At 36.4% G+C, this 15,565-nt stretch overlaps 1 protein-coding gene across 1 annotated transcript in view; it reads left to right on the top strand.

Moving 5' to 3' along the window:
- The window catches only part of LOC129794545 (sodium-coupled monocarboxylate transporter 2-like), a 33,027-nt gene that overhangs the window by 17,041 nt on the left and 421 nt on the right, over window positions 1-15,565 (top strand). Inside the window, exons 3-4 of the mRNA XM_055835300.1 lie at window positions 14,161-14,775; window positions 14,917-15,541. Of these exons, the coding sequence (XP_055691275.1) occupies window positions 14,161-14,775; window positions 14,917-15,541 (1,240 nt within the window). The remainder of the gene's footprint in view (window positions 1-14,160; window positions 14,776-14,916; window positions 15,542-15,565) is intronic.

Here is a 15,565-nt window from a genome sequence, read left to right as displayed (position 1 = left end):
GTTAGGAAATCTTAACACATCTTAAGACTTTCTGACTAATAAATTTAAGCCACATTCCCCACATATTATTAATTATAAATTACGATATTGGTAAATTTTTAGCAATTAAGGCGATTTATAAACTTTAGATATTTTAAAAATATTTTACAAAATTTCCTTCATTTTGTACGCTTTCTATTCCTTTATTTTATTACATTTATAGCTAATCAAGGACTTTGTGAACTTTGTCAGTTATGATTTAAAAAGTTTCCCTTATAACATTGAAGCTTTATAGGGCAGTTATGTTTGAAAAGCATCACAAGAGATTTTTTCTTCAATCTTCTTCTCAATTCACCTTCGCATGGCTGCAAAAATAATGAAGAGTTGGGGGTGGGAAGGAAGGGGGCATGGAAAAGTTTTGCAGGTGAAGCAAAGTAATTCTTTATTGTGTTACCTTCTCTATCTCAATGAATTATTCTTGAGGAATCTTTTGCACCACACGAATTGAGTGCAGAAAAGTTGCCCGTGGGATACTTTCCGCGCGCATGAGAGTGCCAACAATGCGGTGCCCTTGTGCTGCATTCAGTGTTGTGCCCACGTTAAAAGCACCCCAACGCTGCTAAGTGGCTCAATTGGGGGGTACCTCGTTGTTCTCTCCCTCTCTCTCCCTATCCCTGAGGGCAAATTGTACCCAAGCAATGCACACATAGAGAGACTGTGAGAGGCCCCTCTGGTGTGTATCCATAAAGAATGAGATGCACAGTGACTTTCAACTTTGAAACTCAATTAACCAACTTCTCCGCGAGCACTGATAGCTGCTGGTGCACCCCAACGCCCACCCACCCCCAAAAGCCTCCCCTACATAATGGCACAATTATTAACGTGCATTTTGCGCACAATTGCAACGTATACAATACGCCATGGCCGCCGCATTCCACCACCCATTCAGTACATTTCTGCATAATTTATAAAGCCCTTTTCATTTCCTCACACAAAACGTTCGCTTCTCCGCCACACGCTTCATCCTCATATTGTACGTATGACTTTGCAGAGAAAGCATAAAAATTGCATACAACTTTATGTGAAGTTATGTTGAATCTCTCTCTCTCTCTTTTATGTTACCGAAACTTCCTCTTAATGTGCAGTACAACAGATTTAACTAAAAGAAAAAATATATAAAATTGAGCATTCAAAATTCGCTGAAAACTTTGTGGGGAAAAAAAGATGAAGGACTTTATTCATTTTAGTACAAAAGAAAATTATCTATTTGTCATAGTTTTTTAGGTAAGAATGAAAACATTCGAAAAAAAAGGTAATATCACAAAAGTTAATTTATTGTTGATTGTATAATGAAACTCTATGACAAATAGAACCAAATTATGAAAATCTTGCAAAAAATCGATTAAACTTTCTTTTAAACTAATTGTTAACGTTTAAATAAAGTTAATTAGAGTTAATTATCAAAGTTAATTATATGAGCTAAAATAGCTATAATTGTAAGAAAATTTTCCATCACAAATTGCTCTAAAGTGGTGAACAAGAAGTGTTATTAGAAATTGATCCTTGGGAAATCTCTTGTGAGTTAATTTTTCAACAAAACCACCCCCAACGAGTTAATAAAATTCAAATTTCACTCCCTCCAACCTCTTTCGCTTTTTAGCACGTGTAAGAGGGTGTACGTATAGTGTTTTTAAAAGAAAAGACTAAAATGGTTCCATAAAGGGGTTAGTGATGGAGATTCAACTTAACATTGCATGGAATGAGGTGAGGGTGGGGGTGGGGACCGATAAAATGCTTTGGAAAGCACAAAAAAAATCAATGAGAAGCAATCCTCGGGATCATTTTCAGCTTATGAGAGGATCTACCACTTTAAATGAGAATTACCTGCACAACCCAGCACGAGTAGACTCTTAATTTACATTCTCCACCACAAAGTTGTCCAATATCGTAAAATGTTCCACACGACCGTATAGATACCGGAGGGGTGAAAATGTTCGCCCATTTATGCAGACCCAACGTACATAGACGTAAAGCTTTGGAGGATACTCCCCCTTTCCATCTCCGCAAAGGGTGTGTGTTCTGGGGTGGATTCCGGTGGGTGTGCGGGACGACACAGTTGAGAGGAGGGAGTAAAAGACATGAAGTAAAAACTCTAGTCACGTGTACAAAGTTAGAAATATCTGGTGTGTTAGCTAGATATTTTTGACATACATTCTAATATTTTCGAGAGTTGAATATTAATTTATTCGCTTTTCACTGCGATGCTCCTCCCACATCCCCCTCACTTCACAACTTTGTCCTCCGAGGCAGTGAATTTTTCCAACGGGTTGAGCTTTACCACCAAAATGGAAGAGTGAATAACTTTTGTGTGAGGGGGATGCCTTACAAACCCACCCCTAGCTCTCATATATAGCGCACAATTTCAGCTAGAACAGTACGTTGGGGAATTCAAGGAGAATCCATATTTATTCTGAAACCAAATACGTGGTACTCAAGAATAAAAAAAGAGAAATAATGTCTACCATTTAAATTACATAAAGGGTTGAGAAGATTGGCCGTTTAAATTATTTGAATTTTTAAATTTTTAAATATTTGAAATTACAATAAAAATGATTTTCTTTAAAAATTTTCTTTCATTTCTCTTTGACTTCAAAAAATGAAAACAACCCTTATATTCAAAGAGAAAAAAAATTCCGTACAATATAGCTCATAAATCAAACGACGCCCTTCACTTTCAATCACGAATCCTTCAGCAGCCCATCAGGTGCCGTCACACCGTGTGAATGACACGCAGGATTCATTCTAATACTATGTGTGTATGCGAAGGATTGGAATTTTCATAAAAAAAAAATTTCCATCCCCGCCCCCACACACATTGAATGTTTACACACGCACTTTTTTATATGTTCGAAGATGCGTGACATGAGCTAAAGTGTTGGCTCTTTTTTTTAGGACGTTATTCTCCATGTCTCTTCGTCTCCGCATTTAAGGAGAGAGTTGAGTAAACAAAGGGAAAAAGCCAAGAGAGCGTCCTCTTTGGTAATTTTGGGATATCAATCATTCAATAATCGGATAAATGATTAAATTTTGATGATATGACCTCAATGTTTCAAAGGAAATAGGCTCATAATAAATTTCCCTTTTACCTGAACTACTCCTGTATGAGAATGGAATGGAATAGGGGAGGGGCTGGGGATGAAATTCCTCAACGGATTGTCCAAAGCAAAAGACGAAAGCTTCGATTTATGTATTAAACTCCTGGCTCAATTGATACGATCCTTTTGACAATCAGTTTTAGATTCGCATTGTTTGTTGGTCGTCCTGCACACATGAGGATGACGAGGAACTAGGTACTATCAATAGCATCCCACTGGGACGAAGGACATTGTTTGCATGAAACTCTATGAGCTCCTCAACACGAACAAAGGGATGCTTTAGTTCAAATTGAGGGATAATTGTTGGATTTTCCTGAACGGAACATTCATTGGGATGATTTCTTCAAGCAATTGCATTCAATTATTATGGGAGACAACAGAGGGAGGGAGTTAGAATACCTTAGGGAGGAATATTGAGACATTTTCATTGGGAATTAAAAAATTAAAAATTTTTAATTCTAAAATAAAATCCTTAAAAGAAAATATAAAAGATTTTGACTAAAAAATGAATTTAAAATTTAGATTTTGAAGCTTTCTTATCCTCTGAATCTTGCTCAGATAATTCCATAGAACTCGAGGCCATTAACTCATACTTATGTTGTAGAAAAATTTATAATAATAGACAGAGAGATTCTTTAACGCAATAATTGGGGAAAATACTTCCAAACAACCTCCATCATCCAACAACTTTTTTTCTCCCTTTTGTTAACTCTGAAGTGCATTCGCGATGCGCGGCAACTCTTCAGCCTACACCGAGGGGCAGGATGAAACAACAACAACAACAACCCCTCAATGTAGCCGGGAAAATGGGAAAAACTTGGGGAGAAAAGTATATCACCATTAGAGGTGCATCAGCGTGGAAGGGGTTGTATTGAGTGAAGGAGGCGCCAACTCCCCTGCTTGGGTCCTTGTAGTGAAGTCGTCGACACTGTGACGAGTTCTTTTTCCTCTTCAACCACCCACACCATCCACGTACAGTTATTATTATTATTATGATGGCGCTGCCGGCACAGATTTGCCGCCATCGACTCCCCCGCATGACTCTCTAGGTATGCTCCTCACCTCCACAACTTCTTGTAGCTCTGGCACAGCACATTCACAGCACAACCCGACTTTTTCCTCTTCACACAGCATTGTCTCATCTCCACGATGATGGGGGTTTGGTGTGTGGCATAAGATATCCACTTTGATAAATCTGCCAAGCATTTTCACAGAGAATGGCTTTCAGCTCCCTTTTTCGCTCTCTGATATAAAAAATATTATCTTACATAAGTCCTTGTCAATGCCTGAAATGGAGGAATCCGAGTGTGTGATCTTTATGTGAATGCTTACACTTATTTTTTTCTTCTTCTTCTTTCATTCTTGAGCTCCAGCACCGTTGCCGCATCAACCCCCCCCGTCCCCCTTTGAATACTCTCTCCGTCCAAATGCCATTTTCTGCACGCGGTTCTTCTTGATCTGCGCCACGGCGTCAAGAAAAGGAGGATTTTCCTCTCTCTCTCTTTTCTATGTGGGTGGGTGGTTGAAGGGGGTGGAGGAAAAAGCAACAAATCGCCCCAAAAGACAATAAATTGTTTCAATTTTCTCCAACATCTCCACGAAGGAATGCACACACATAATTTTCATCTATCACACTGAGAGACTCCTCTACTCATTTCTGCATCAAACCCCCATCCTCTTTTCAATCGCGCGCGTGGAAAATTCTTTCCCGAATGCGCACCAAAGATTTCTCTTGGGAGGTTTAGTGGGTTGTGGGGGTAGTGAATTGCAATCGACTGTAAGGAATTTATTGCATCGATACATACAGAGAGTTTTTCTTCTCCTATACTCTCTTTCTCTATCTCTTGAGGGCATAAATCATAAGAAAAAAAAAAGAAATATAAACTTGAGGTGTCAATTAGTACGATTTTTCCGTCATTTAAAAGAAATTGTATAAAATGTACGGGTAAGCTGACCAAGCTTACGAGAGCTGTGTTTCTTTCAGTGTACCAATTTTGTGAGAGCAAACTAGAACGCGAATTAGTTTAAATACGCTCAAAATCGGGGAAAGTTGAAAAGTCATACCGTAAGAAATCTTTAAAACGCCATATCTCGGGAACGGCTCCATAGATTTTCGAGTTTGAGCTATCGTTGGAAAGGTCTTAACCTCAACTATAATATATTAAAATATGAAGTAAATCGATAATAGCATTTTCGAAATATTCGAGTTCGAAATTTTCGAAAATTTTTATTTTGACTTTAGCACCTCTCGCGGTCATTTCTCGAACTTGCAATGTTCTAGACATTTGTAGGGCTTCACGAAACCTTTCATTTACACTTGAGTTGATCAAAATCGGACTGGTAGAACCCGAGATATGACATGCCAACTTTGAAAGGCTATATCTCGAGAACGGAGACATTGATTTTCTTCATTTTTGGCATGGAGCTAGATAATATAGTCAGCTATAACATATCAAAAAATGAAGCAAATCGATAATGGCGTTTTCGAGATATTCATCGAAAACTCATCGAAAATTTTGTTTTTGATTTTTGGCCCCCTAGCGGTCATTTTTGAAACTTCGGATGTTCTAGAGAGTTGTAGGGCTTGTTGAGAGCTTTCATTTGAGCCTGGGTTGATCGAAATCGGTCAAGTCGTTTTCGAGTTATGATCGATTTTCGATAAAAAATTGTGGCGGCCATATTGACTAAACGGCTTGACCGATTTTCGAAAATGAGGTATCGTTGGAAAGCTCTTGATGTCCCCTACAACATATAAAAATTTCAGATTTTTAGCTATTACAGGGGCTGAGATATAGCGAAAACAAAATTTTGAGGTTATTCAAAATGGCGGACGCGGTGGTGGGGGGGTGGATATGACCTCATAATCGGATGTCTTCCGGTCGATATTTAAACTTTGCCGTTTACCGCAAGTCTCTATCTATCACCGTTCTCTCGCAATTTAGCGTTATACTCCGGACGGCCGGCCGGCCGGAAAAAAAAAATTTTTGGCGCATACGTTTTTTGGAATGTGGGGACCCTAATTCGTGCTCATCCCAAGTTTGAGCCCGATCTGACGACTTTCGATTTTGCTCGGTACACAAAAGCTGTGTCTGAAAGAAACACAGCTAAAAGAGTCTCTTCATGTTTAGTAAAAAAAAAACTTTGTGAAAAGGTAAAAGAAGAAAATCACGAACAATGGGGATCAAATTATTTTTCTCAAGACTCCAACGTTGTTCGTTAAATTGGTGTTTTTGACAAATTTCTCTAATGACGAAAACCATGAGAAAATATCAAGGAAAATCGCTAAAGTTTTGTAAAAGACAATTTTATTCAATACTCTTTGAGAAAAGGAGTCTATTCACCATTGATTGTACCATGAATGATTTAAATGATTTAAAACAAACATTCGCAGCTTTAACGGATAAATAGAAAAAAATACTCTTAATTAGATTAATAATGGTGCTATGCAGGAAAAGAATGTCAAGAAAAAATGATCATGACATTTTTTCCTGACATTTTTTTTTCATTCCCTCTCACTCCCACTAATGTATTTTACTATCTTTCGTCTTTCTCTGACGTATGCTTCCGACATCTTTTTTCGTGGCATGCTTTTTTTCTTGCGCACAACATGTTTTTATTTCCTTGAATTTTCTCAACATTTGGGGATATTTTCCTCAAAGAAAAGCGGAAAATGCTTAGCTAAAGAGTCCACAGTGCCAGGAAAATAGTAAAAATGGAAATTTACGGTCAAGTGAAAATGTGCGAAGTGAAAAATCAAAACATTCTTTTCCGGATTAATTTTTATGGGATACTTTTCTGGATTTTGACCACACAAATCACTTCTTGCGGGCTTTTTGTACCTTTCTACAGGTCATCTGCATAGGAAAGGTCTGCTTGGGGTCAGGGAAATGCTTCCTGGGTGGTGGAATCCCACCTGAACGCGGAAAAACTTTGTCCGGGAGTGAATGTTTTGCTGTCGAAACTTCACTGTTTTCACTTATTTGGCCGATAAATACCCACGATTTACCACTTTTCACACTTTTACAGGCACTAAGAACACTTCCACAAGCCGCTTTTCACTTTTCCCGAGATAAAATATCACAATTCACAGAGAAAATTGACGAAAAATAAGAAACGTGTTGACTACGCAAGAGCTTCAAAAAGAATGTCGCAGGAAGATGTTTTTTTCTGACATTCTTTTTCCAGCTCTTGTGAAGTCAACGTATTTGTTAGTTTTCTGCAATTTTCTCTGTAAATTGTGATGTTTTAGCTCGGGAAATGTGAAAAGTGGCTTGTGGAAGTGTTCTTAGTGCCTGTGAAAGTGTGAAAAGTGGAAAATCGTGGGTATTTATCGGCCAAATAAGTGAAAACAGTGAAGTTTCTACAGAAAAACATTCACTCCCGGACCAGTTTTTCACGTTCATGAGTTTTTTGTACGATCCGGGAAGCAATTCCCTGACCTCAGGCAGACTTTCCGTATGCAGATGACCTGTAGGAAGGTCCAAAAAACCTGCAGGAAGTGATTTGTGTGGTGAAAATCCGAAAAAGAATCCCGTAAAAATTGGACAGGGAAAGAATGTTTTGATTTTTACTTCGCATATTTTCACATATTTGGCCCATAAATGACCGTAAATTTCCATTTTTCACTGTTTTCCTGGCACTGTGGGCTCTTTAGCTAAGCATTTTCCGCTTTTCTTTGAGGAAAATATCCCCAAATGTTGAGAAAATTCAAGGAAATAAAAACAGTTGTGCGCAAGAAAGAAAAATGCCGGAAACATATGCGCGAGAGAAAAACGAAAGATAGGAAAATACATTAGTGGGAGTGAGAGGGAATGAAAAAAAAATGTCAGGAAAAAATGTCATGATCATTTTTTCTTGACATTCTTTTCCTGCATAGCACCATAAATTATTATTTATAATAATTTTTTGAGGATTTTTGTTTAACAAAAAAAAGTTTTTACCATGGTATTAGTGGTTCTAAAAAGTTGCAGATAACCATGCAATGCAAACCCTTTTGATATTTCTAAGTTTCATGCAGTGGCTAAAAAGTTGAAAAAGAAATAATTTTTTTATCATTAAATTAATGTGAAACGTGCACATTTATTGCACACAATCTGCGTTGCAGAGGTGCATGAAATTTAAATGCCTGAAAGAATGTTGAATGTGGTGGAAAAGTTGATGGAAAGAAGTGCAATAAGAAACAATATTGTAATTAAAATGTATGCCACAGTGGGAATAAAAGTTTCACTGCGGATTTTATTTTATTTTATTCCCTCTCTCTGCGTCATTTATGCACGAACATATCACCTGAATTTTCCTTTCTTTTTAATTGCTCAAAACAACCTCCTTTCTTCACATGCAGTTCAGTGAACTGCTTTGGAAAGGAAGGAAAGAAAGAAAATTGCGTTGCATGAAGGAGTTTCTTTTTCAACACACATATTAAAGGGGAAGATTGAGGGATGAATTGGTGACTTTTTGACACAACTCACCCCACTCATCCCCCTTTTTTTAGCCGGCACATAGGGCTGAATATTCATCATGCAGTCATCGTGACTCAAACCCTCGACGGCAGCGGAGTTGATGTGCTCAAACAACAATAAAATCCCCAACATTGCGACGAAGGCACGTTTTGTACTCAATAAATTGTCTTCCGTCACTTTGGATGAGTTATTCAGCAGGGGGTTGAAGGAGCCCATCCACCCTCCACGCGTACCAACAGAACTGCGAATAGGGCAGCAACAAACACCCCCAACTTCTGCCAATTATGCTCATCGGCAGGTGGAATTAATTCCTCAAATAGCTTCTAATTGGGGCACTTACGCAGCTTTCTATGCTTAGACTTTTCCCGCACCACCGCTTACCCATGGGGAGTCCACAAGTGGAGGGTGGCTTAATAATTTGTTTGTTTTGGACCATTTTCTTATTTGTTGTTTCAATTCCTCTCAGGGTTGCGAAGGGGGCGTCAATTAATTGAAAAGCCACACGGAAAAGGTCATCATTTCAACACCTTTCAACTGCGCAATATATTTGGGTAACAATGTTTAATCATTTCCCCCAAATTAGGGTGAAAATCTTACATTTTAAAATACTTGAGTAGAAGGAGAGAGAAATTATTAGCAGAAGGGAAAGGGATGAAATTAATCAATAGTATGAAAATTTCTTAAATTGTCGAAAAATTCTGGAAAACTTATTTTATTTTTAATTTTATCTAGAAAAATTTTTGCAAAGATTTGGCAGAATATGCCCAAACTGATGAATTTTGAATTGAATTGAGCTTTTCTAAAGCTTCGTAGAATGATTCTTGAGTGGCTAATTATTCTTAGAACAATTTTTCAGTTTCTAAAGTTTTTTTTTATAAGGATTTTTTATAAAGATTTTTAAAGATTTTATAAGAATGAAATGAAAAAAAAAAAAGCTCCTAAACGTTGAGTAAGACAATTTTTTACTTTCTAACGTACCATTAGATAATTTTAAAGTTTTTAACGATTCCTGGGACAATATTTCATTTTCCGGATTCTAACGATTTCCGGGATAGTTTTTTCCTTGAATTTTAAACGTTTATTTTCAAAATAACAAAAAATCATTTTTTAAATGAAATTTAATGCCAATAAAAATAAAATAAATCCGGAAGAAGGTAATTTTCCCAGAGGAAATGAGAAATTGAGTGAGGAGAATGAATGAAATTCAGACAATTGGTTGGACTCTCTGTCTCCTCATATATGTATGTATCTATCTACATATATATAGTTTGGTTTGCATTATATTGTTTCGGTGATAAAGCAATTTTCGTTAATTGAGAGAGAGACTGAATGAGTGAGCTCTTCCTCCTCAATTCATCGTTCCCCAGGTGAATGTCTAATTTCCCATGAATTGGACACCGCAATCATCGCAAGAGGAGTAGGTGTATGTACAACTGTCTGCATAGAGTTGGGGTAGAGGAGAATGGATTGTGGGGGAGTTGTGTCAATTGGATGGTGCAAAAAGGAGTGAATTCATGCAGTTTGTGAATTTTCCAAAGAGGGTGAGGTTGCTGCACAGTTTTCCTGGTTCGAATACAAAAGAGCCAAACAACAAAAAGTTACTCTCTCTCACATCTCCACGTTGCTCCCTGGCTGTGGATGTATGTGAAACTGGCTGAATCTACTGGTCCATGTAAACACTTTCTGAGGGTAGCGCAGCAATGGTAAAGTTTTATTTGACTTTGGCAGATACGGAGTATTTGCGCAAGTTTAGCACGGGGGGCTATTTGCATATATGTATCTCAATTAAACTGTATCACACACTCCAAGCTTTTGTTGCACACACACATAACACCCTAACTCACCCCTTCACTCCACCCCTCCGTTAAAATGTTCATTTTCAACTCTCTTGCACTGACTTTTACACGTCGAGCGCGCGAATTTTTTTTTGTTTGACCTCCACCCACTTTAGAGCTTTTGCATTATGTACTGTGTATATGTACAAGTCAAAGGGGTTGCAATAGAGAAGAAAAGAGAACAACATGATGCAGTAGACAACACCCTTTTTGTATTTTATTTTCACATTTTGAAGGAGAATTCACACAACTGTGTGTTGAATGTTTTGTACGTCTATCATACATAATATTGTTCCAATGTGTAAGATTGTGAAATTTTCCACGATATGTTTTTTGCTTTGAAAACTGACGTGACTTTGAGAAAAGTTATTAAATAAATATATTTTGTTCTTTTTTGGGAATTCTTTTGGGTTGAGAAATGACTGGGGGAACTCACGAAAGCTTACGTAATTGCGTAGATGTATGCAAAGACATTGAACTTCAAGAAGAAAAAAATTACTTTGAAATTAATTCAATTTTTTCAAAGAAAAAATTGTTATTGCAAAAATTTTTAATAATTTTTACTTATAGTAGTCAATGGGTGTTAGACAGTGGGTGAAATTCACCATTCAAACAGTCTTAAGATTTCTTGAGAATTCTAAAGTTTTCTTAAGAAAAACTTGAGATTTCTTAAGAAAAACTTAAGATTTCTTAAGAAAAGTTAAGAAAACTTAAGATTTTTTTAAAGATTTTCGATGTCTTAAGACCATCAAGAGCATTTTTTTAAACTTAAGAAATGGAAAATGCTATACTTTTCATGAAAAATTCAAGTGTAGAAAGCTGTTTTTCTTTCCTTTTTATAACTTTTTTTCCGATAAAGAAATGAACAAACTGGCACTCAAAAGCACGGCAAAAAATTATAATAATTTTCTCAAAATATTTTTCTGAGTAATTTTCCCTCAAAACACCCCTGGAAAATTCTTCAGCAGCATTCAGTGCAATCAAGATTGCTTAAGAGTTCTTAGGACTTGTTTTAAATTGATAAGTTAAGTACGATTTTCTATTTCTTAAGTTTAACAAAATGCTCTTGATGGTCTTAAGACATCGAAAATCTTAAAAAATCATCAAAAAATATTATATTTAGCCTAATTTGAGCCTGACTTAAGAAATCTTAAGTTTTCTTAACTTTTCTTAAGAAATCTTAAGTTTTTCTTAAGAAGACCTAAGAAGTCTTAAGACTGTTTGAATGGTGAATTTCACCCAGTGTCTTAAATTTCCTTAAAAAAAAACTTGATATTTCTTAAATTTTCTTAAGACAAACTTAAGATTTTTTAATTTTTCTAAAACAAATCTTAAGATTTATTAAGTCAGACTTAATCGGGCTAAAACCCTAAGAGAATTTAAGAAATCTTAAGTTTTTCATGATAAAATTTATGACATTTTTAAAGAAAAAGAAAAACTTATGAAATCTTAAAAAAAACTTAAAAATTGTTAAGACTGATCAGTAATTTTTTTTTACTTCAAGACTTTACTTTTTCACAAATTAAAAGAATTTCAAAAGAACTCACACAAGAATTTTATTTAAAAAAACAAAGAAAAAACATCTATTTTGGGTCATGCAAACCTTCTTATATGTATGTATGTTATGTTAGTTCCTTCGGTGGGAAAAGTAAGATAAATGAAATTTATTCCATTGCACTTTCCTCATCGCATTTTTCTCAACTTGCAGACACACAAATGAGTATTAAAATGAGAATTTATCGCCATGTGGCATTTTTGTAAAAAGCACAATATCTCTTTGCGGACATCGCATCGGGAGGGATGGCAGGGGGAGGATTCCTCTCAGTTGTGGTGCAAATTTTTTCACGTTTCCTCACCAACTCACTCCACTTCTTCTGTTGGTTGGTGGTGTTGGAACAAAAGAAGCTTTTGGTTCAATTTAAATGTGTTTTCAATTTCTCCGTATCCTCGGGGTAAAAGCTTTTCCCAATAAAAGTGTCATTTTTATTGAAAAGCAATTTTGTTGAGATAAATTTCCACCCATTCTCTCTCTGTCTCACTCTTTGCTTATTTTGAGCTATCCATGAGCTTCTTTTAACGCTGCATTGTTCTTCTCTTTAATGTTCCTAATATTTGAATTCTTTTTAAATACTTTTGGTGATTATTCTGTTTTTTTTTTAGCCAAGACACTTTCTCTGCTATAAAGTTTTTTTTTTGTATTTGAGATAATAAAGAGCGTGAAAGAATTTTTAATATTTTCACAATCTGTAGAACTAAATTATCAACTTTAGAAACTTTGTGTGAAGCATGTAAAAAAATTCAGTAGATTTCGTAATGTAAAAATCATGTTTATTTATAGTATGTGTCTTGACTAAAATGATTACATACATAGGTGTAAGAAATTGTTGGTTTTCTGTAAATTTACCAAAGAAGTCTCAAACAAGGACTGGGGGTTTGTTAGAACGACAAAAGAGAGGATAAACTAGAGGAGAGAAGAGATGTTTTCCTTGTTAATTGGAATTTGCTCCACTAATATATGTTATGTATATATACTGTGCACAATATATATACATCATAAAGTAGGTTTAGCAGCAGCAAATGCTCGCGCTGTGAAGAGTGTGTACGTTCCGTGAAGATGGTAACAAACAAAAGAGCCCACTTCATCTTCCATCACATCCACCACCTGATATATCTGCAGCACACCTGGCAATAAAATACCACCCTCTCCTGCCCAAAAAAAAGGAGGCAAAACCCAGAGACAACGTGTGTGTTGTGGGATGATATATTGAGGAGTTGCTCCTCACTTACTTGCTTGCTGCTGAAGGTATTTTCGGGTGCAATTCCGATTGCTGTATCATCAGGTGTAACATTATACAAATGGATGGGAAACCAAGTCACGTTTCGGCACAATGTACACGACCAGACGGGTCAATTCACATAATTCACCAACACCCACACCCACCACCCCCTCAAACTAAACATTCACCATCACTTTCTTCAATCCCAAAAGTTATTCTATTAATTTTTCTCACCTAACATTGAAGGCTTGAATTAGTTGAAATTTCTGTATTAGGCCAGACAAATTTTTCAAGCTAGACCTAAGTTTTTTTTAAGACTAGTAGGTCTAAGCTAGGATTGAAATTTCTTAAACCAGGATTATAAGATTCTGAGGCTTTATGATCAGTTTTTAGTAGTTTTTTTTATGTTTTACACTTGACTTTTTTTAAAAAAAAATTTCAGGGCAATCTCGGTTCTAAAACTAATTTAATTTTTTTAAATTTATTTTCATTTTAGGAAATAAGCAGCTCTCTGGAGTCTCTGGAATGCCTTTTGGAGTGTTACAGTAAGTCAGAAAAAACACAAGAAATTAGAATGTTTAAAGAGCACCAACAGAAACTTTAAATGAAACAATTAGAGTAGAAATGAGTACAAACTAAGCCGATAAAAAATTCTAGCTTTTACTATACGATGAACGTCATAACATTACACGTTTGAAAGTTAATGAAAAAAAACTTTATTATTCAAGGCTAATTAAAAAAAAAAAGTAGGTAATGCTCTATTTTTAAACTAAACTCTCCCTAAGAAAAAGTTTAAAGCAAACAGAATTACTTAGTAGCAACCTCTATAAAGTTAGTTGCATTTGGAACGTCTTACAGTGAACAGAGCATCAATAAAAATGAATCAGAAAGATCTTGGACAATTTTCTGCACTTGATTATATATTTTTTGTGATTGTGTTTGTTATATCATCAAGCATAGGGCTGTACTATGCAGTAAAGTCACGAAAGAAAGTAACAACAACGGAAGAATACTTATTAGGAGGACGGAAGATGGGACTGTTTCCGGTGTCCTGCTCAATAGTTGCTACGTGTATCACGGGAATGGGAACTGTTGGCTTTGCAGCTGAGTCATATGCATTTGGAATCTACAATTATATGGGCATATATGTGATGACTGTTGTAGGAATTGTTACCTGCTTCATATTCTTGCCAGTTTTTTCCGAACTAAAGCTAGCGTCGACGTTTAAGTACTTAGAATTGCGCTTCAATCGAAGTGTTAGGCAGCTTGCAAGTGGACTGTACTTGTTGACTGGCCTGCTCTACCTTCCATTTACGGTCTACGTTCCCGCCTTGACTTTTCAACGTGTTACAGGAGTAGATCTTTACTTGACTGTAACCATCCTATCCTTGATCTGTGCAATTTATACGGCTATAGGTGGATTTAAGGCAGTCATATGGACAGATGTCGTGCAACTAGGTCTCATGGTAGCCTCCTTCATAATTATGTTAGTTGTGGGAATTAATTCAGCAGGGGGTATAAAGAATGTCTATGAGGCAGGCTCCAGAGGAGGAAGACTCCGGGTTATCAAGTAAGATGAGACCTTCTTTTCTTCTCCATTTTAAATTTTTACGGCTGTTAGATTCCTTCCGGATCCATATAGCTCAGATGAAACCTTAATGAATTATCTTTCTTGTAAAATCATTAAAACAGTTTTCCTTCTTTATTTTAGTACGACAAACCACAATGTAAGAACATCAGCATGGGGCCCACTTTTCTCAATTGTTTTTCCAATGATCTACCAGTATGGCCTCAATCAGACTAATATGCAGAGATATATATCTCTCACGAATTTAAAGGATATGAAAAGATCAGTATGGATTCTTACTGTGGTTTTTCACATCTACGGTGGCTTAGCAACATTCCTCGGTGTTGTTGTGTACGCTAACTATGAGACTTGTGATCCATTTACAGCAGGCCTCATCAAGAGAGTTGATCAGATCCTTCCGCATTTTATCCAGGAGAAAGCTTCTCTTTTTCTCGGATTCAATGGAATCTTCATAGCTGGTGTCTTCTCTGCGGGACTCTCAACAACATCTTCGTATCTGAATACAATGAGTGGGATCTTGTATGAAGATTTTATAAGTCAGAAGTATCCAAGGATTCAAGGAAATACAGCAGGAAGAATAATGAAGGGAACTGTCCTCATACTTGGCATTCTTCAGATTTGCTTGATTTTCTTCATTGAACGAATGGGAACAATTGTAAAGATTTCCATGCAATGTCTTTCCCTCAATGCCTGTGCCCTTCTTACACTCTTTGCTCTTGGATTGTTTGCGCCAAAAACAAATAGTACGGTGGGTCCTCGATTGCGTTAGATC

The sequence above is a fragment of the Lutzomyia longipalpis genome, chromosome 4, assembly GCF_024334085.1.
Source record: "Lutzomyia longipalpis isolate SR_M1_2022 chromosome 4, ASM2433408v1".
NCBI lineage: Eukaryota > Metazoa > Arthropoda > Insecta > Diptera > Psychodidae > Lutzomyia > Lutzomyia longipalpis.
This window is presented reverse-complemented; position numbering and strand designations above follow the sequence as displayed.